Raw genomic sequence first — 25,135 nt, forward strand, 5'->3', positions numbered from 1 at the left:
ATGATAGAGAAATGCTTAAATAACGCATTACACTTTAACTAAACCCCTTAGATTTTAGTCGACTAAAATCTACTGAAAATTCAGTCGACTAAAACTAGACTAAAACTAAAACAATTCAGATGACTAAAATACGACTAAAACTAAAATGGAATTTTAGTCAAAAGACTAAAACTAAGACTAAATTGAAATTTGCCGTCAAAATTAACACTGATACACACACACACACACACTGATATAGACACACACTGACACAACCACTTATATAACACACACACTCACTGATATAGACACACACTGACAACCACTTATTTAATACCACACACACTCACTGATATAGACACACACTGACAACCACTTATATAATACACACACACACTGACACAACCACTGATATAATACACACACACTGACAGAATCACTTATATAATACGCACACACACTGATACACACACACTGATACAACCACTGATATAATACACACACTGACACAACTGCTGATAAAACATACACACACTGACACAACCACTTATATAATACACACACTGACACAACCACTGATATAATATACACACACTGACATAACCACTGATATAATACACACACACTGACAGAACCACTGATATAATGCGCACACACACTGATACAACCACTGATATAATACACTCACTGACAGAACCACTGATATAATGCGCACACACACTGATATAATACTCACACACTGATACAACCACTGATATAATATACACACACTGACATAACCACTGATAATACACACACACTGACAGAACCACTGATATAATGCACACACTGACAGAACCACTGATATAATACACACACTGACACAACCACTGATATAATACACACTCACTGATATAATACACACACTGACACAACCACTGATATAATACACACACACACACTGACACAACCACTTATATAATACACACACACTGACGCAACCACTTATATAATACACACACACTGACGCAACCACTTATATAATACACACACTGACACAACCACTGATATACACACACACACACACACTGACACAACCACTTATATAATACACACACACACACTGACACAACCACTTATATAATACACACACACTGACACAACCACTTATATAATACACACACTGACACAACCACTGATATACACACACACACACACACTGACACAACCACTTATATAATACACACACACACTGACACAACCACTTATATAATACACACACACTGACACAACCACTTATATAATACACACACACTGACACAACCACTTATATAATACACACACACACTAACATAACCACTTATATAATACACACACTCACTGATACAACCACTGATATAATACACACACACACTGATATAATACACACACACACACTCACTGATATAACTACTGATATAATACACACACACACTGATATACACACACTGACATAACCACTGATATAATACACACACACACACACTGACAAAACCACTTATATAATACACACACACTGATACAACCACTGATATAATACACACACTGACACAACCACTGATATAATACACACACACTGACAGAACCACTGATATAATGCGCACACACACTGATATAATACACACACTGATATAATACACACACTGACACAACTGCTGATAAAACATACACACACTGATATACACACAACCGCTGATACAATACACACACTGACACAACCGCTGATATAATACACACACTGATATACACACAACCACTGATATAATACACACACACTGACACAACCACTTATATAATACACACACACACACTCTGACAGAACCACTGATATAATACGCACACACACTGATACACACACACTGACACAACCACTGATATACACACACACACACTGACACAACCACTTATATAATACACACAAACTAACACAACCACTTATATAATACACACACATACACACACTCTGACAGAACCACTGATATAATACGCACACACACTGATACACACACACTGACACAACCACTGATATACACACACACACACTGACACAACCACTTATATAATACACACACACACACACACACACAACCACTTATATAATACACACACACACACTAACATAACCACTTATATAACACACACACACACACTGACACAACCACTTATATAATACACACACACACACACACTGACACAACCACTTATATAATACACACACACTGACACAACCACTTATATAATACACACACACTAACACAACCACTTATATAATACACACACACTCACTGATACAACCACTTATATAATACACACACACTGACACAACCACTTATATAATACACACACACACTGATATAACCACTGATATAATACACACACACACCGATATAATACACACACACTCACTGATATAACCACTGAAATAATACACACACTCACTGACACAACTACTTATATAATACACACACACTCACTGATATAGACACACACACTGACATAATACACACACACTCACTGATACAACCACTTATATAATACACACACACACACACACACTGACACAACCACTTATATAATACACACACACTAACACAACCACTTATATAATACACACACACTCACTGATACAACCACTTATATAATACACACACACTGACACAACCACTTATATAATACACACACACACACTGATATAACCACTGATATAATACACACACACACACACACCGATATAATACACACACACACTCACTGATATAACCACTGAAATAATACACACACACACACTGACACAACCACTTATATAATACACACACACTGATATAATACACACACTGACACAACCACTGATATACACACACACTGACAGAACCACTGATATACACACACACTAACACAACCACTTATATAATACACACACACTCACTGATATAGACACACTGACACAACCACTTATATAATACACACACACACACTAATATAATACACACGCACTGATATAGACACACACTGACACAACCACTGATATAATACACACTGATATACACACACTGACATAACCACTGATATAATACACACACACACTGACACAACCACTTATATAATACACACACACTGATACAACCACTGATATAATACACACACACACTGATACAACCACTGATATAATACACACACTGACAGAACCACTGATATAATACACACACACTGACACAACCACTTATATAATACACACACACTCACTGACGCAACCACTGATATAATACACACACACACTGACACAACCACTTATATAATACACACACAGATATACACACACACACTGACAACCACTTATATAATACACACACTGACACAACCACTTATATAATACACACACACTGACACAACCACTTATATAATACACACACACACACTAACATAACCACTTATATAATACACACACACACACTAACATAACCACTTATATAATACACACACACACACTAACATAACCACTTATATAATACACACACACACTGATATAGACACACACTGACACAACCACTTATATAATACACACACACTCACTGATATAGACACACACTGACAACCACTTATATAATACACACACACTGACACAACCACTGATATAATACACACACACTGACAGAATCACTTATATAATACACACACACACTGATACAACCACTGATATAATACACACACTGACACAACTGCTGATAAAACATACACACACTGACACAACCACTTATATAATACACACACTGACACAACCACTGATATAATATACACACACTGACATAACCACTGATATAATACACACACACTGACAGAACCACTGATATAATACACACACACTGACACAACCACTGATATAATGCGCACACACACTGATACAACCACTGATATAATACACACACTGACACAACTGCTGATAAAACATACACACACTGACACAACCACTTATATAATACACACACTGACATAACCACTGATATAATACACACACACTGACAGAACCACTGATATAATACACACACTGACACAACCACTGATATAATACACACTCACTGATATAATACACACACTGACACAACCACTGATATAATACACACACACTGACACAACCACTTATATAATACACACACACACTAACATAACCACTTATATAATACACACACTCACTGATACAACCACTTATATAATAAACACACACTAACACAACCACTTATATAATACACACACCCACTGATATAATACACACACACACTGATATACACACACTGACATAACCACTGATATAATACACACACACACTGACAAAACCACTTATATAATACACACACACTGACAAAACCACTTATATAATACACACACACTGATACAACCACCGATATAATACACACACTGACACAACCACTGATATAATACACACACACTGACAGAACCACTGATATAATGCGCACACACTGATATAATACACACACTGACACAACTGCTGATAAAACATACACACACTGATATACACACAACCGCTGATACAATACACACACTGACACAACCGCTGATATAATACACACACTGATATACACACAACCACTGATATAATACACACACACTGACACAACCACTTATATAATACACACACACACTAACACAACCACTTATATAATACACACACACACTAACACAACCACTTATATAATACACACACACACTAACACAACCACTTATATAATACACACACACACACACTGATATAATACACACACTCACTGATATAGACACACACTGACAGAACCACTGATATAATACGCACACACACTGATACACACACACACTGACACAACCACTGATATACACACACACACTGACACAACCACTTATATAATACACACACACACACAACCACTTATATAATACACACACACACTAACACAACCACTTATATAATACACACACACACTAACACAACCACTTATATAATACACACACACTAACACAACCACTTATATAATACACACACACTCACTGATACAACCACTTATATAATACACACACACTGACACAACCACTTATATAATACACACACACACTGATATAACCACTGATATAATACACACACACACACACACACACACACATATAATACACACACACACTCACTGACACAACCACTTATATAATACACACACACTCACTGATATAGACACACACACTGACACAACCACTGATATAATACACACACACTCACTGATACAACCACTTATATAATACACACACACACTCACTGATATAACCACTGAAATAATACACACACACACTGACACAACCACTTATATAATACACACACACTGATATAATACGCACACACACTGATATAATACACACACACTGATACAACCACTGATATAATACACACACTGATATACACACAACCGCTGATACAATACACACACTGACACAACCGCTGATATAATACACACACTGACACAACCACTGATATAACACACACACACTGACACAACCACTTAGATAATACACACACACTGACACAACCACTTAGATAATACACACACACTGATATAGACACAACCACTGATATAATACACACACACACTGACACAACCACTTATATAATACACACACACACTGATATAATACACACACTGACAGAACCACTGATATAATACACACACTGTTATTCACACACACACTGACACAACCACTGATATAATACACACACTGACAGAACCACTGATATAATACGCACACACACTGATATAATACACACACACTGATACAACCACTGATATAATACACACACTGACACAACTGCTGATAAAACATACACACACAACCGCTGATACAATACACACACTGACACAACCGCTGATATAATACACACACTGATATACACACAACCACTGATATAATACACACACTCTGATATATACACACACTGACACAACCACTGATATAACACACACACACTGACACAACCACTTAGATAATACACACACACTGACACAACCACTTAGATAATACACACACACACTGATAGACACAGACACAACCACTGATATAATACACACACACTGATATAATACACACACACTGATACAACCACTGATATAATACACACACTGATAAACACACAACCCCTGATATAATACACACACTGATATACACACAACCACTGATATACACATACACTTACACATCCACTGATATAATACACACACACTAATATACACACACACTGACACAACCGCTGATATAACACACACACACTGATATACACACACTTTGATATATCAGTGGTTGTGTCAGTGTGTGTATAATACACACACACTGATATACACACACTGACACAACCACTGATATAATACACACACACTGATAAAACCACTGATATAATACACACACTGACATAACCACTGATATAATACACACACACACACACACACTGACACAATACACTAATATACACACACTGACACAATACACTTATGTACAGACACTGATAGACACACACTGACACAATACACTTATGTACACACACTGAGACACACACACTGACAATACACTTATGTACACACACACTGACACAATACACTTATGTACACACACACTGACAATACACTTATGTACACACATTGAGACACACACACTGACAATACACTTATGTACACACATTGATAGACACACACACTGACACAATACACTTATGTACACACACACTGACAATACACTTATGTACACACACACTGACAATACACACTGACAATACACTTATGTACACACACACTGACACAATACACTTAGGTACACACACACACACACTGACAATACACTTATGTACACACACTGATAGACACACACTGACAATACACTTATGTACACACACACTGACACAATACACTTATGTACACACACACACACTGACACAATACACTTATGTACACACACGGATAGACACACACACTGACACAATACACTTATGTACACACACACACTGACACAATACACTTATGTACACACACACACTGACACAATACACTTATGTACACACACACTGACAATACACTTATGTACACACACACTGACAATACACACTGACAATACACTTATGTACACACACACTGACACAATACACTTAGGTACACACACTGATAGACACACACACTGACAATACACTTATGTACACACACACACACTGACAATACACTTATGTACACACACTGATAGACACACACTGACAATACACTTATGTACACACACACTGACACAATACACTTATGTACACACACATTGACAATACACTTATGTACACACACGGATAGACACACACTGACACAATACACTTATGTACACACACTGATAGACACACACACACTGACACAATACACTTATGTACACACACTGATAGACACACACACACTGACACAATACACTTATGTACACACACACGGATAGACACACACACTGACACAATACACTTATGTACACACACTGATAGACACACACACTGACACAATACACTTATGTACACACACTGAGACACACACACTGACTACCTGAATCATGAAAGTGTAATTTTTCCTAGACTGTCTCTTAAAATAAAACTATTTAAAGTTGTTATTATTAAAGGAACAGGAAACACATTTTTTTTATTTTATGATTTCAAAAATATACCTAGGAAGGCTCAGAAGCTGCCAATTGGTGGCTGTATATATATGCCTCCTGTTGTTGGCTTTAAGCTAGCTCCCAGTAGTGTATTGCTGCTTCTTCAACAAAGGATTAAAAGAGAATGAAGCCAATTACATATTAGAAGTAAATTGAAAAGTTGTTTAAAATTGTATGTTCTGTCTGAATCATGAAGAAAAAAAAAGTTGGGATTCATGTCCCTTTAAGGTTGGGGTCTCAAACTCACGTCACCTTGGGGCCACTGGTCACGTTTTCTTCTCCCATGGGGGGCGCTTCCAAAATTTGAAACAAAATTTAACTATATACATATATCTAATCATTACACACCCAGATCCTCACCAACCCGAACCCCCCCCCCTACACACACACACATCCCAGACCCTTACACAAACACACCACCATACACACACAGACCCCCCCACACACATTCCAGACCCTTACACACACACACACACACATACAAACACACACAGAGCCCCATACACACACAGAACCCCCCCACACACACACACACACACAGACCCACACCCACTTACAGACCAAAACACACACACACACAGACCCCCCACACACACTTACAGACCCACATACACACACACCCCAAACACAGACCCCCCCACACACACAGACACAGACCCCCCCCCCCACACACACACACACATAGACCCACACATATTAAGTTATGTGTAGTAAAACAACCTTGTAATATACAGTCATTATTTATTTTGCCCCCTTTTCATGTAACTTTAGCTCAGGAAAATGTGGGTTTTCTATTTTTTACAGCTGGAAATGCACCCTGCAAACTAACTCTGCTACATATCTGTATTTGGCTTCAGAAGATAACAACTGCAGAACAACACATTTTATACAAAGATAATGACAGTGGCCGACTGCAATTGCAGAAAATAGGATGCTAATTTCTTTTTGTTTTTAAATAGATTTGGCTATTATTCTATAACAAGACAACAGAAGTGTAATTACAAGGTGTTTACTGTCCCCTTAAAGGGACAGTTCAGTGAAAAACAATTTTACAGTGAATATGTTCCCCATGACTTGTTGCTGCAGCATATAAAATGTATAAGAAATGGCTCATTTATGCTTCTTTTTGCAAAATAAATAGCTGGATTTGCTCTTTGAAACCACAGTCCATCAAAATAGGCTTGACTTGCTGACAGATCAGATCTCATTACTCAAATGTTTTCCTTTCTTATCTCTGTCTCTATAAAATACTTGTACAGTACTAGAAAAAATTAAAATAAAGATTTTATGACTTATCTCTCCTACCTCCCACTGTGAGTGTAATTTATTCTGCTGGCTGTATTCACATGGTTACTTAAAGGGACAATACACTGTAAATGTGTTTTTATATGAATGTATTTTCAATGACTTGTTATACCAGCTGCAGAGTATAAAATGTAGGAGAAATTGCATTTATATGAAGTAGCTGGTGTTGTCCTTTTAAACCACAGCCTATTACAATGAGATGAGCTTCAGGTAATATCAGATCTCATTATGCTATCACTTTGTGTACACACACTTGCTTCCTTATCTTATATTTCGCTGGAACACCAAAGCTCAATACATAGAGAGAACAATGGAAAAGTATCACGTTATTACTTAACTATCCTGCACCCCACTGGGAGTGTAATTTCTTATGCTGGCTGTGTTTACATAGGCTATTCAATAGCTGAGACTCCAATATCAAAACTTTCAGTATAGGTTGGGAAACCACAAGCTAAATCAGCTATTTTAAAGGCCAAAATAGGGGTAAAGGAGCTTCTTGTAAACAATGTAATACACTCCAGCAGGTAAAATTGATACTTGGGAACAATTTAAATGGGAGATTTTTTGGGGGAACTGTCCCTTTAATTGCCTATACCTTGGTATAGAAACTTTCGGTATAGGTGGGGATACTGCAGGCTAAATCAGCTATTTCAAATATAAATATAAAGGCTAAGGAGATATTTCTAAACAATTTAATACCCTCCAGTAGGTAAAATGGATCACTGGAAACAAATTAAAGGAGAGAAAGTTTTTGGGTAGACTGTCCCTTTAATCAATTCCCTCCACTGCAATTAATACCTAAACACCAGAAACCACTTTACTTTCACAGATCTGCTTTTTCATGGCTGTAATTTGCACCTCAGTTTCTCTCACATAGAGAGCAGAAGTGTTACATTATTTCAGGTTTTTCTGCACAGTTACAAGGTCAAGTCCAAAATTTTTTCTCATGTTTCAAATAGGGTAAGTCATTTTAAACAACTTTCCAATTTACTTTTATCACCAATTTTGCTTTGTTCTCTTGGTATTCTAAGTTGAAAGCTAAACCTAGGAGGTTCCTATGCTAATTTCTTAGACCTTGAAGGCCGCCTCTAATCTAAATGCATTTTGACAGTTTTTCACCACTAGAGGGCATTAGTTCACGTGTTTCATATAGATAACATTGAGCTCATGCACGTGAATTTACCATGGAGACAGGTCTGATTGGCTAAAATGCAAGTCTGTCAAAAGAACTGAAATAAGGGGGCAGTCTGCAGAGGCTTAGATACAAGGTAATTACAGAGGTAAAATGTGTATAATTATAACTGTGTTGTTTATGCAAAACTGGGGAATTGGTCATTAAGGGATTATCTATCTTTTAAAACAACAAAAATTCTGGTATTGACTGTCCCTTTAATAAATTACATAACAAATATAAACACCAAGATGGCGGCGTGCAGTGTGAAGATGCAGAGCGTCACTAATACTTGTAAAGGGTTAAAATTACAGGAAAACCTCAACGGCAGCTGCAGGAGAAAATACTTGCACAGTGAGTAGTAACCGTTAGTGTAGTTTAACGTCCCTTTAATGCCAGACCGAGATAACCACATGAATTCCCCAGCACTAACACAATCACCTCAAAAACAAACATAAAAAGGGCTCTGTTCTCAAAAGTAATTCTGTCATACGTATGAAAAAGTGACATCTAAACATGGTAAATATCTTCAAATGGTTTAGTATTTGTTTACCCTCGCAGGCAAAATAACGCATTAAAAGGGAGGAACATCACAATGCACTGTCCCTTTAAAGGGATACTGAACCCAAATTTTTTCTTTCACGATTCAGATAGAAAGTTGTTTAAATTTTCATGCTCTAATTTACTCCTATTATCATTTTTTCTTCATTCTCTTGGTATCTTTATTTAAAAACCAGGAATGTAAGCTTAGGAGCCAGCCCATTTTAGGTCCAGCACCCTGGATAGCGCTTGCTGATTGTTTGGATACATTTAGCCACCAATCATTAAGCACTACCCAGGTGCTGAACCTAAAATGGGCCGACTCCTAAGCTTACATTCCTGCTTTTTAAATAAAGATACCAAAAGAACGAAGAAAAATTGATAATAGGAGAAAATTAGAAAGTTGCTTAAATTTTCATGCTCTATCTGAATCACGAAAGAAAAAAAAATGGGTTCAGTGTCCCTTTAACTAATTAGGATTTATATATGGGAAGGCCGACCAGGCTCAGATCTTCAATCTGACTACAAGAGGATAATGATCGCCAATCAAGGAGCGAGGTAGGCGTCTGATTTTAGGGGGGGTGTATCAGACGCTGGGGGGGGGATCTGAATATCCAGTCAAGTTTAACCTTTATTACTTTTTTCATTTATTATTCGGATTGTTCCCCGCTAGGCATATTCTAACCATCCATAATCACTAAAGTGCATGGTTATTTATCCTGACAAATCCAATTTAAAGGGACAGTAAAACATATCCTTTTAAATAACTTTACAAGTTACTTCTATTATCTAATTTGCTTCATTCACTTGGTATCCTTTGTTGAACAGCATAATTAGTTCATAGACTCAGAAGCAGAAATTTACTAATGATAGCTAGCTGCTGATTGGTGGCTGCACATATATCCCCTCATTACTGGATTACCAGATGTGTTCAGCTAGCTCCCAGTAGTGTACTGCTGCTCATTCAACAAAGGATAAGTCAAGCACATTTTATAATAGAAGTTAATTGGAAAGTTGTCTGAAAGTGTATGTTGTGCCTGAAAGTGTATGTTGTGCCTGAAAGTGTATGTTGTGCCTGAAAGTGTATGTTGTGCCTGAAAGTGTATGTTGTGCCTGAAAGTGTATGTTGTGCCTGAAAGTGTATGTTGTGCCTGAAACTATATGTTGTGCCTGAAACTATATGTTGTGCCTGAAACTATATGTTGTGCCTGAAACTATATGTTGTGCCTGAAACTATATGTTGTGCCTGAAACTATATGTTGTGCCTGAAACTATATGTTGTGCCTGAAACTGTATGTTGTGCCTGAAACTGTATGTTGTGTCTGAAACTGTATGTTGTGTCTGAAACTGTATGTTGTGTCTGAAACTGTATGTTGTGTCTGAAACTGTATGTTGTGTCTAAAACATTAAAGGAATGGGTTTTATACCCCTTTAATAAACGGAATCAGAAACTGCAATGGAATCTTCTCTTGACGAGCCAGTGGGTTCCTACAAATATGGTTCCCAGTATCTGCAAACTAAGTTCCTACAGCACGTCCCTTGTGATAGTATAAAATACACAAAAACAAATATACATCTAAATACACACAAGAAACAGAAATAAAACCCCAAACGTAGTCATCTTTTACTATAAACTGTTTTACAAAATAGTAACCCCATAGAACACTATATGGAAAATGATCACCATGGATAGCTCTTCATAGAGGAGACTGTACAATACATACAATATACAAGATCTCAGCAACCATCATGGAGATTCACAAGCAATAAGAGAAGTTCTAACCATTTTTTCAAGACTTAAAAACTTTATTGAGATCACACTTTTTCCTAAGCCAATGAAAATATGATCTCTGATTCACATCATCGAACATAAAAATAAGCAAAATGCGTTAGATTGTATATTCTGCATTACAAGTTGGTATATTGTGGAATGTTTTGTTAAACAAGAGGAAAATAAATCTTAAAGGGATACTAAACCCAATTGTTTTCTTTAATGATTCATATAGAGCAGCCATTTTAAGCAACTTTCTCATTTACTCCTAATATAATTTTTTCTTCATTGTCTTGGTATCTTAATTTAAAAAGCAGGAATATAAAGCTTAGGAGCCGGCCCATTTTAGGATCAGCACCCAATATAGCGCTTGCTTATTGTTGGCTACATTTAGCCACCAATTAGCAAGCGTAACCCAGGTTCTGAACCAAAAATGGGTCGGCTCCTAAGCTTTAAATTACTGCTTTTTAAATAAAGATAGCAAGAGAATGAAGAAAAATTGATAATAGGAGTAAATTAGAAAGTTGCTTATTATTGCTGCTCTATCTAAATCATTAAAGAAAAAAAATTGGGTTTAGTATCCCTTTAAATTGTATTTAGAAAATTTTGGAAAATAAACAAAACTATTTTGGGGTCCCAGCAATATATAAATGGTGAAGGAAAACTAATTATTAATTAATGGACAAAGATAAAGGAAACAAATAATAAAATATATATATATATATATATTTCTAGAATAAAGTGTGGCTTATTTATGAGTTTTCATGTGAACAACAAGTTTTGACTTATTTCTAAATCCTCTGTCACAGTACGAGCACACAAACGGTTTCTCTCCTGTGTGTATTCTCAGATGGACAATGAGTGTCGAGCTTCGGTTGAAACCTTTACCGCATTCAGAACAGACATACGGTTTATCGCCCGTGTGAACCCTTCGGTGTGTAACCAGATTTGACTTCTGATTGAAACATTTCCCGCAATCAAAACATTCAAACGGTTTTTCACCTGTGTGAACCCTGCGATGTGCAACAAAATTAGAGCTCCGAAAAAAATGCTTTCCACAGTCTGGACAATCATATTTTTTTTCTCTAGAGTGCATTTTTTTATGTTTAACAAGATCTTCTTTCAAGCTGAAATATTTCCCACAGTCTGAACATGTAAATGGTTTTTCCCCTGGATGACACGTCTGATGTCTAACAAGAACTGATTTGCTGGCAAAACATTTACCACAATCCGCACACACAAATGGATTTTCCCTAGTATGACAGGACTGATGTCTAGAAAGTTCAGATTTACTTGCAAAACGTTTTACGCATTTGGAGCAAGAAAATGGTTTCTCTCCTGTGTGAATTCTCTGGTGTACAACAAGGTGTGAGGAGTGTACAAAACGTTTACCACATTCGATACACTCAAATGGTTTTTCCCCTGTGTGACACATTTGATGTCGTACAAGATGCGAATTACTAACAAAACATTTCCTGCAGACTGAACAAATAATTGTATTTTCTCCTGTGTGGATTCTTTGATGTCTGAAGAGGGTTTCTTTCTGGCCAAAACGTTTCCCACATTCAATGCATTCAAATATTTTCTCCCCTGTGTGTATTTGTTGGTGCCGAACCAGATTTCGATTGGTGACAAAGCCTTTACCACAATCCAAACATTTGAATTGTTTTTCACCTCTGTGGTACCTCTGGTGTTTGGCAAGATGTGAGCTACTGAAAAAATATTTCCCACACTCCTCGCACTGAAATGACGTTACGCCTGTGTGAAGTGACTCGTGTCTGGACAAGGCCAATTCAGACTTGAATAATTTTTTACATTCTAAGCAGCAGTAATGTTTCTTTGGATCGATAGTAACAGATTTGTTATTTATTTTTTTATCCATTGGTCCTGGCAAATCGTTATCGTTTGTATCTTCTTCAGGACTTCCTTGCCTAGAACCATGTAGCCCGTTCTCTGCATATCCTGTTGTGAGATGTTCATGATACTTTGAGTGCTTATCCATTGGTTTCTCTGACTGCATCAGATTTTTGCTTCTGGTGTCTCTTCTAATATGATTCAGTCGCACACAATAATGACCATGAACAGTTCCCTTTATTCCACAATCGGTGGAACTACAGCTCATATGTTTATCAGTGATGTTCCTGGTCACAGACCCATCTGTTAGAGAGAGATGGAAGAATATGAGTAAAACGTATCTGCTGGTCAGAGCTTTGTAAATATGATTAAATAAGAGTGAAGGGAGCAAATTGGAAAATATTATAAAGCTAAAGAGAGGAGTTTTCTAGAACAATCTGCTGCTCCAGGAAGAGACCAGTTATGGTGATTGAAGAATATAATCTAAGAACAATTTTAAAATGTTAATCCTTAAATTAAAGAGACAGTAAAGTCTATAATAAACTTTTATGATTCATATAGATATTGCAAACAAATTTTCCAATTTACTTCTACTATTATCAAATTTGCATTGCTCTTTTTGCATCTTTGTTGAAGAGTAGACTCAGGAGCAGCAATGCACTACTGTGAGCTAGCTGAGCACATTGGGCTAGATTACAAGGGGTGTGCTATCGTTGGCACGAGCCGAGATAAGCAATATTGGGACTGTGCTAACTTGCTTACTTACTACAAGTACCTAAACATATAAACACATATATATACACACTTTGGAGCCCTTTCCACTCAATTACCTTAAAGCATGAAAAATCAATTTTAAATATTTTAAAAATGTGTTTAATGTATGTATATTTTATATTCCAATGTTCTTCACATTGGAGGAAATGTTCTTTGTATTTTATGTCTATATCTATACCTGTACCTGTATATATATTCATATAGATGTATAAGTATAGATATATATATATTTTACATAAAAATAATATATATAGAAATATATATTTAAAAATAAAAAGGAAATTTTCTGCTACGCGAAGAACATTGGAATGTAAAATATTCACAACTACCTTCGGCTTTAGCGCTGTTGGTCTAATGCGGTGCCGGATTAGTGCTTAAGTTATAAGTGTTCGTTTTGGGGGGTTTTGTAACAGTGCGCTCCATTAATGTCGATGGGGACAAGTTAACGCAGTCGCAATAATTCCAGCTGTTATCGCTCATTGGATTTTGCTCGCGCACAAACAATTTACCTTCAACTTATAATATGAGCTCCAACCCGTCCTCAGTAAAAGTTTACTTTCAGTGTTGTTTGTGCACAAGCGAAAAAAATATATAGCGTACCACTTGTAATCTTGCCCACTGGGTGTGCAAGTGACAAGAGGCATATCTGTGTAGCTACTAATCACCACACTGCTGTGACTGAGCATGACGTGGCTGGTGGATTGGCAAACACATGTGTATGCCGCTATTAGCTGGTACACTGGCTGTGCCGTATGGGTAATGCGCTGGATTATAAAGCGTAAAAATGAATTTATTTTCATTTTGTTTTAAACTATAGGTAAGTGTTATGGTTATATATTGTATTCCTACTTTTTACATAAAGTTATAACATAATACATAAAAAGTCAAAGAGAGAGAACAGCACTCCATGAGATAGAACAGAAGCTGGAATAACTTCCATGCATGTTCATTTTTATTGAATTCCTCAGGGTGCCAGTTCTTTTTGCACACTACGCCCCTTCACAGAGAAAAAATATCCTGAAGCATATCAGTGTGACCCTGCCCAATGACAGTCCAGCTCCGAAATACCAGGCAATTCTTCTCTGAACAAGGGAAGCAACAACACCAGACGATCGTTTCGGCCTCCTATGGGCCTCGTCAGTGAGGTGCAGTTGTATCTCTCTAAGGGCAAGTGTGCATGGAGTCCACGTCTGGTTTCCCCATTACTCTTAGGGTGACCCAAGAATATGCAAATTATTCTTGGGTCACCCTAAGAGTAATGGGGAAACCAGACGTGGACTCCATGCACACTTGCCCTTAGAGAGATACAACTGCACCTCACTGACGAGGCCCATAGGAGGCCGAAACGATCGTCTGGGGTTGTTGCTTCCCTTGTTCAGAGAAGAATTGCCTGGTATTTCGGCGCTGGACTGTCATTGGGCAGGGTCAGACTGATATGCTTCAGGATATTTTTTCTCTGTGAAGGGGCGTAGTGTGCAAAAAGAACTGGCACCCTGAGGAATTCAATAAAAATGAACATGCATGGAAGTTATTCCAGCTTCTGTTCTATCTCATGGAGTGCTGTTCTCTCTCTTTGACTTTTTATAACATAATACAGAGTGTGCAGTTTGTAGACCCATACAGTACGGTGTGTTTAAAGAAAATAATGGCTCCCATGCTATACACCATAGAAAACAGAATTTATGCTTACCTGATAAATTACTTTCTCCAACGGTGTGTCCGGTCCACGGCGTCATCCTTACTTGTGGGAATATCTCTTCCCCAACAGGAAATGGCAAAGAGTCCCAGCAAAGCTGGCCATATAGTCCCTCCTAGGCTCCGCCCACCCCAGTCATTCGACCGACGGACAGGAGGAAATATATATAGGAGAAACCATATGGTACCGTGGTGACTGTAGTTAGAGAAAATAATTCATCAGACCTGATTAAAAAAACCAGGGCGGGCCGTGGACCGGACACACCATTGGAGAAAGTAATTTATCAGGTAAGCATAAATTCTGTTTTCTCCAACATTGGTGTGTCCGGTCCACGGCGTCATCCTTACTTGTGGGAACCAATACCAAAGCTTTAGGACACGGATGAAGGGAGGGAGCAAATCAGGTTACCTAAACGGAAGGCACCACAGCTTGCAAAACCTTTCTCCCAAAAATAGCCTCCGAAGAAGCAAAAGTATCAAATTTGTAAAATTTGGCAAAAGTGTGCAGTGAAGACCAAGTCGCTGCCTTACATATCTGGTCAACAGAAGCCTCGTTCTTGAAGGCCCATGTGGAAGCCACAGCCCTAGTGGAGTGAGCTGTGATTCTTTCAGGAGGCTGCCGTCCGGCAGTCTCATAAGCCAATCGGATGATGCTTTTAAGCCAAAAGGAAAGAGAGGTAGAAGTCGCTTTTTGACCTCTCCTTTTACCAGAATAAACAACAAACAAGGAAGATGTTTGTCTGAAATCTTTTGTAGCCTCTAAATAGAATTTTAGAGCACGGACTACGTCCAAATTGTGTAACAAACGTTCCTTCTTTGAAACTGGATTCGGACATAAAGAAGGTACAACTATCTCCTGGTTAATATTTTTGTTAGAAACAACCTTAGGAAGAAAACCAGGCTTAGTACGCAAAACCACCTTATCTGCATGGAACACCAGATAGGGCGGAGAACACTGCAGAGCAGATAACTCTGAAACTCTTCTAGCAGAAGAAATTGCAACCAAAAACAAAACTTTCCAAGATAATAACTTAATATCTATGGAATGTAAAGGTTCAAACGGAACCCCTTGAAGAACTGAAAGAACTAGATTTAGACTCCAGGGAGGAGTCAAAGGTCTGTAAACAGGCTTGATCCTAACCAGGGCCTGAACAAAAGCTTGAACATCTGGCACAGCTGCCAGTCTTTTGTGTAGTAAGACAGATAAAGCAGAGATCTGTCCCTTTAGAGAACTTGCAGATAATCCTTTCTCCAAACCTTCTTGTAGAAAGGAGAGAATCTTAGGAATTTTTATCTTATTCCATGGGAATCCTTTGGATTCACACCAACAGATATATATTTTCCATATTTTATGGTAAATCTTTCTAGTTACCGGTTTTCTGGCCTGAACCAGGGTATCTATCACAGAATCTGAAAACCCACGCTTCGATAGAATCAAGCATTCAATCTCCAAGCCGTCAGCTGGAGGGAGACCAGATTTGGATGTTCGAATGGACCCTGAACAAGAAGGTCCTGTCTCAAAGGTAGCTTCCATGGTGGAACCGATGACATATTCACCAGGTCTGCATACCAAGTCCTGCGTGGCCACGCAGGAGCTATCAAGATCACCGAGGCCCTCTCCTGATTGATCCTGGCTACCAGCCTGGGAATGAGAGGAAACGGTGGAAATACATAAGCTAGGTTGAAGGTCCAAGGTGCTACTAGTGCATCTACTAGAGTCGCCTTGGGATCCCTGGATCTGGACCCGTAGCAAGGAACCTTGAAGTTCTGACGAGACGCCATCAGATCCATGTCTGGAATGCCCCATAATTGAGTTATTTGGGCAAAGATCTCCGGATGGAGTTCCCACTCCCCCGGATGGAATGTCTGACGACTCAGAAAATCCGCCTCCCAGTTTTCCACACCTGGGATGTGGATCGCAGACAGGTGGCAGGAGTGATCCTCCGCCCATTGTATTATTTTGGTCACTTCTTTCATCGCCAGGGAACTCCTTGTTCCCCCCCTGATGATTGATATACGCAACAGTCGTCATGTTGTCTGATTGGAACCTTATGAATCTGGCCTTTGCTAGTTGAGGCCAAGCCCTGAGAGCATTGAATATCGCTCTCAGTTCCAGAATGTTTATCGGGAGAAGAGACTCTTCCCGAGACCATAGACCCTGAGCTTTCAGGGATTCCCAGACCGCGCCCCAGCCCACTAGACTGGCGTCGGTCGTGACAATGACCCACTCTGGTCTGCGGAAGCTTATTCCCTGGGACAGAAGGTCCAGGGTCAGCCACCAACGGAGTGAATCTCTGGTCTTCTGATCTACTTGAATCATTGGAGACAGGTCTGTATAGTCCCCATTCCACTGTTTGAGCATGCACAGTTGTAATGGTCTTAGATGAATTCGTGCAAAAGGAACTATGTCCATTGCTGCAACCATCAACCCTACTACTTCCATGCACTGCGCTATGGAAGGACGAGGAACAGAATGAAGAACTTGACAAGTGCTTAGAAGTTTTGACTTTCTGACCTCTGTCAGAAAAATCCTCATTTCTAAGGAATCTATTATTGTTCCCAAGAAGGGAACTCTTGTCGACGGAGACAGATAACTTTTTTCTATGTTCACCTTCCATCCGTGTGATCTGAGAAAGGCCAGAACGATGTCTGTATGAGCCTTTGCTTTTGACAGGGACGACGCTTGTATTAGAATGTCGTCCAAGTAAGGTACTACTGCAATGCCCCTCGGTCTTAGAACCGCTAGAAGGGACCCTAATACCTTTGTGAAAATCCTTGGAGCAGTGGCTAACCCGAATGGGAGGGCCACAAACTGGTAATGCTTGTCCAGAAAAGCGAACCTTAGGAACTGATGATGTTCTCTGTGGATAGCAATATGTAGGTACGCATCCTTCAGATCCACGGTAGTCATAAATTGACTTTCCTGGATAGTGGGTAGAATCGTTCGAATGGTTTCCATCTTGAACGATGGTACCCTGAGAAATTTGTTTAGGATCTTTAAATCCAAAATTGGTCTGAAAGTTCCCTCTTTTTTGGGAACTACGAACAGATTGGAATAAAACCCCATTCCTTGTTCCTTTATTGGAACTGGGTGTATCACTCCCATCTTTAATAGGTCTTCTACACAATGTAAGAACGCCTGTCTCTTTATTTGGTTTGAGGATAAGTGAGACATGTGGAACCTTCCCCTTGGGGGTAGTTCCCTGAATTCCAGGAGATAACCCTGAGAAACTATTTCTAGCGCCCAGGGATCCTGAACATCTCTTGCCCAAGCCTGAGCAAAGAGAGAGAGTCTGCCCCCCACTAGATCCGGTCCCGGATCGGGGGCTACTCTTTCATGCTGTTTTGTTAGCAGCGGCAGGCTTCTTGGCCTGCTTACCCTTGTTCCAGCCTTGCATCGGTTTCCAGGCTGATTTGGGTTGTGAGGCATTACCCTCTTGCTTAGAGGATGCAGAATTAGAGGCCGGTCCGTTCCTAAAATTGCGAAAGGAACGAAAATTAGACTTATTTTTGGCCTTGAAAGGCCTATCTTGTGGAAGGGCGTGGCCCTTTCCCCCAGTGATGTCTGAAATAATCTCTTTCAATTCTGGTCCAAATAGAGTTTTACCTTTGAAAGGGATGTTAAGCAATTTTGTCTTGGATGACACATCCGCTGACCAAGACTTTAGCCAAAGCGCTCTGCGCGCCACGATAGCAAACCCTGAATTTTTCGCCGCTAATCTAGCTAATTGCAAAGCGGCATCTAAAATAAAAGAGTTAGCCAACTTAAGTGCGTGAACTCTGTCCATAACCTCCTCATATGGAGTCTCTCTACTAAGCGAGTTTTCAAGTTCCTCGAACCAGAACCACGCTGCTGTAGTGACAGGAACAATGCACGAAATGGGTTGTAGAAGGTAACCTTGCTGTACAAAAATCTTTTTAAGCAAACCCTCCAATTTTTTATCCATAGGATCTTTGAAAGCACAACTATCTTCGATAGGAATAGTAGTGCGTTTGTTTAGAGTAGAAACTGCCCCCTCGACCTTAGGGACTGTCTGCCATAAGTCCTTTCTGGGGTCGACCATAGGAAATAATTTCTTAAATATAGGGGGGGGAACAAAAGGTATGCCGGGCTTTTCCCACTCCTTATTTACTATGTCCGCCACCCGCTTGGGTATAGGAAAAGCGTCGGGGTGCACCGGAACCTCTAGGAACTTGTCCATCTTGCATAATTTCTCTGGAATGACCAAGTTGTCACAATCATCCAGAGTAGATAACACCTCCTTAAGCAGTGCGCGGAGATGTTCTAATTTAAATTTAAATGTCACAACATCAGGTTCAGCTTGTTGAGAAATTTTTCCTGAGTCTGAAATTTCCCCATCTGACAAAACCTCCCTCATGGCCCCTTCAGATTGGTGTGAGGGTATGACAGAACAATTATCATCAGCGCCCTCCTGCTCTTCAGTGTTTAAAACAGAGCAATCGCGCTTTCTCTGATAAGTAGGCATTTTGGATAAAATATTTGCTATGGAGTTATCCATTACAGCCGTTAATTGTTGCATGGTAATAAGCATTGGCGCACTAGATGTACTAGGGGCCTCCTGTGTGGGCAAAACTGGTGTAGACACAGTAGGAGATGATGTAGTATCATGTTTACTCCCCTCATCTGAGGAATTATCTTGGGCAATTTCATTATCTGTGGCAGTACTGTCCTTACTTTGTTTGGACGCTATGGCACAATTATCACATAAATTTAAATGGGGAGACACATTGGCTTTCATACATATAGAACATAGCTTATCCGAAGGCACAGACATGTTAAACAGGCTTAAACTTGTCAACAAAGCACAAAAAACGTTTTAAAACAAAACCGTTACTGTCTCTTTAAATTTTAAACAGAAAACACTTTATTACTGAATATGTGAAAAAGTATGAAGGAATTGTTCAAAAATTACCAAAATTTCACCACAGTGTCTTAAAGCATTAAGAGTATTGCACACCAAATTTCAGAGCTTTAACCCTTAAAATAACGGAACCGGAGCCGTTTACAATTTTAACCCCTATACAGTCCCAGCTATAGCCTTTGCTGAGACCCAACCAAGCCCAGAGGGGAATACGATACCAATTGACGCCTTCTAGAAGCTTTTCCAGCAAATTTCAGATCCTCACACATGCATCTGCATGCCCTGCTCTCAAAAACAACTGCGCAGTAATGGCGCGAAAATGAGGCTCAGTCTACAACTAGGAAGGCCCCCTGACTGGAAAAGGTATCTAACATAGTGCCTGCCGTTTAATAAACGTTCCCCAAGTTTATAAATGTGAATTGTCAGCATAAAAATGAATAAAATGCCCAAATAAAGCAATCGATTTAGCCCTTAAAAATGTCTACCAGTTTTTTAGCCCATATTAAGCCCTTTATTCTGTTTGTTTGACTAAGAAAATGGCTTACCGGTCCCCATGAGGGGAAATGACAGCCTTCCAGCATTACATGGTCTTGTTAGAAATATGGCTAGTCATACCTTAAGCAGAAAAGTCTGCTAACTGTTTCCCCCAACTGAAGTTACTTCATCTCAACAGTCCTATGTGGAAACAGCAATCGATTTTAGTTACTGTCTGCTAAAATCATCTTCCTCTCACAAACAGAAATCTTCATCCTTTTCTGTTTCAGAGTAAATAGTACATACCAGCACTATTTTAAAATAACAAACACTTGATAGAAGAATAAAAACTACATTTAAACACCAAAAAACTCTTAACCATCTCCGTGGAGATGTTGCCTGTGCAACGGCAAAGAGAATGACTGGGGTGGGCGGAGCCTAGGAGGGACTATATGGCCAGCTTTGCTGGGACTCTTTGCCATTTCCTGTTGGGGAAGAGATATTCCCACAAGTAAGGATGACGCCGTGGACCGGACACACCAATGTTGGAGAAAAGTGTTTTTTTGTGTGCATTTTACATGGTGGCTTTTTGCCATATCTGTATATTTTTGAAAACTAAAAGTTATTTTTTAACCCCTATAATGACAGAGGACGTACCAGGTACGTCCTGCAAAAATTGTCAGTTAATGACAATGGACGTACCTGGTATGTCAGTAAAAATGAGGCATTGTGCAATACACCGATGCAGAGAGGCTACTCTGTTACTCTGCTTTTATTTTCATACTGGCAGACTTTCTGCCAGTATTTAAGATGGGGGTGACCATTGAGGGGTGGGGAAGGGAAGAGAGCTGTTTGCGAGGGGTAAGGGAGGGATCAGGGGGTGGGATGTGTCAGGTGGGGGACTGATCTCTACACTAAAGCTAAAATTAATTACATAAAAAATATATAGAGAGAAAAGGAAATGACCGGTATAAGGTAAAACCTAAAAAAGACCAGGGGTACTGCACACTTCTAAAATAAACAGCAATGCAGAACAACCGATTATGCAAAAATTGTGATTTAATAAGTGCAAATAAACAAATACCTGTCTAAGGACGGAGCATAATACTCACCTCGCAAATGTATACAATTAATCATGTGGATACCCCACACAGGGTTGTGTAATTAGAAAATAGTACTACATACCTGCTTGTTGATTGCAAGTGCACAAGAAACTTTACTAACAATTTGTACTAAGGAACTTTCATAAATGCTGATTGCTGTTTAAACTATCATTTCGCAACCGATTGCTGCTGTACATGTTGTCTGCTTGGATGTTGTTATGCTCACACGCTATGGAATAACAATTGGCACTGCTGATTTAAAGGGACATGAAATTCACATTTTTTCCTTCATGATTTTGAAAGAGCATGCATTTTTAAACAACTTTTTAATTTACTTCTTTTATCTAATTTGTTTTATTATCTTGATATTCTTTGCTGAAAAGCATATCTAGATAGGCTTAGTAGCTGCTGATTGGTTCCTGCACATAGAAGCCTGGGGTGATTGGCTCACCCATGTGCATTGCTTTTTCTTCAACTTAGAATATTTAAAAAAATAAAGCAAAATAAATAATAGAAGTAAATTGTAATGTTGTTTAAATTTGTATTCTCTATCTGAATAATGAAAGAAAATGTTAGGGTTTAGTGTCCCTTTAAGTACAACTATCGCACCTCTGCATACTCCATGTGTTATACTGCTTGCTGACTAACTTTGATTGTAAGATTGATTGCTGCTTTTTATATATACAGCCAGTCATGAAGTTGCTATTACATATCATGGAAAACCATATGCGACTCTGATTTAACCGCAGCGGTGGCATTTTTGCAATACTAACCTTCATTCATCATATCCTGCTATCCGTTTGTTATGGACACTATATGACATCCTGAACTTTGCTGCAGCTGTTACACATTTTTTCTTGCTGCTAATTGTTGGTTCAGTACTTGCGCTTTTCTATTACCAGCCGGCTTAGTTACATTACAAGGTGTATGTGGGGCCCATGTGTTGTCTTATGTGTGTGTTTTTTGTGTATATATATTTTAGGATGTATTTAAGTTTATTTATTTGCATTTATTAAATCACAATATTTGCATAATCGGTTGTTTATTTTAGAAGTGTGCAGTACCCCTGGTCTTTTTTAGGTTTTACCTTATACCGGTCATTTCCTTTTCTCTCTATATGTTTTGTATGTAAATTTATTTACCAGGTTGCACCTCTATCTTAGCAATTTTGATCAGCATTATTTCTACATTATTTTAGTTGAGCGGACTTATTCCCTTTTGTTACTCTTACTTCATAAAATTAATTACAATCTACCTAATTAACCCCTTCACTGCTGGACATAATACTAGTGTGATGCGCAACGGCATTTAGCAGCCTTCTAATTACCAAAAAGCAACGCCAAAGCCATATATGTCGGCTATTTCTGAACAAAGGGGATCCCAGAGAAGCATTTACAACCATTTGTGCCATAATTGCACAAGCTGTTTGTAAATAATTTCAGTTAGAAACCTAAAGTTTGTGACAAAGTTAACGATTTTATTATTTGATCGCATTTGGAGGTGAAATGGTGGCATGAAATATACCCAAATGGGCCTAGATCAATACTTTGGGTTGCCTACTAAAAAAAAATATATACATGTGAAGGGTTATTCAGGGATTCTTGACAGATATCAGTGTTACAATGTAACTAGCGCTAATTTTGAAATAGCAAAGTGCTACTTGTATTTATGGCCCTATAACTTGCAAAAAAAGCAAAAAACATGCAAACATTGGGTATTTCCAAACTCAGGACAAAATTTTGAAACTATTTAGCATGGGTGTTTTGGTGGTTGTAGATGCCCAAGAGATTTTGAGGGTCAAAGTTTGAAAAAGTGTGTTTTTTTCCATTTTTTTTATCATATTTTATATATTTTTTTAATAGTAAATTATAAAATA

At 38.5% G+C, this 25,135-nt stretch overlaps 1 protein-coding gene across 1 annotated transcript in view; it reads right to left on the reverse strand.

Moving 5' to 3' along the window:
* Positions 1–13,224: 13,224 nt before the first annotated feature.
* The window catches only part of LOC128635638 (zinc finger protein OZF-like), a 29,583-nt gene continuing 17,672 nt past the window's right edge, over positions 13,225–25,135 (reverse strand). Inside the window, exon 4 of the mRNA XM_053688721.1 lies at positions 13,225–14,633. Within this exon, the coding sequence (XP_053544696.1) occupies positions 13,225–14,633 (1,409 nt within the window). The remainder of the gene's footprint in view (positions 14,634–25,135) is intronic.

The sequence above is a fragment of the Bombina bombina genome, chromosome 7 (assembly GCF_027579735.1).
Source record: "Bombina bombina isolate aBomBom1 chromosome 7, aBomBom1.pri, whole genome shotgun sequence".
NCBI classification, from domain to species: domain Eukaryota; kingdom Metazoa; phylum Chordata; class Amphibia; order Anura; family Bombinatoridae; genus Bombina; species Bombina bombina.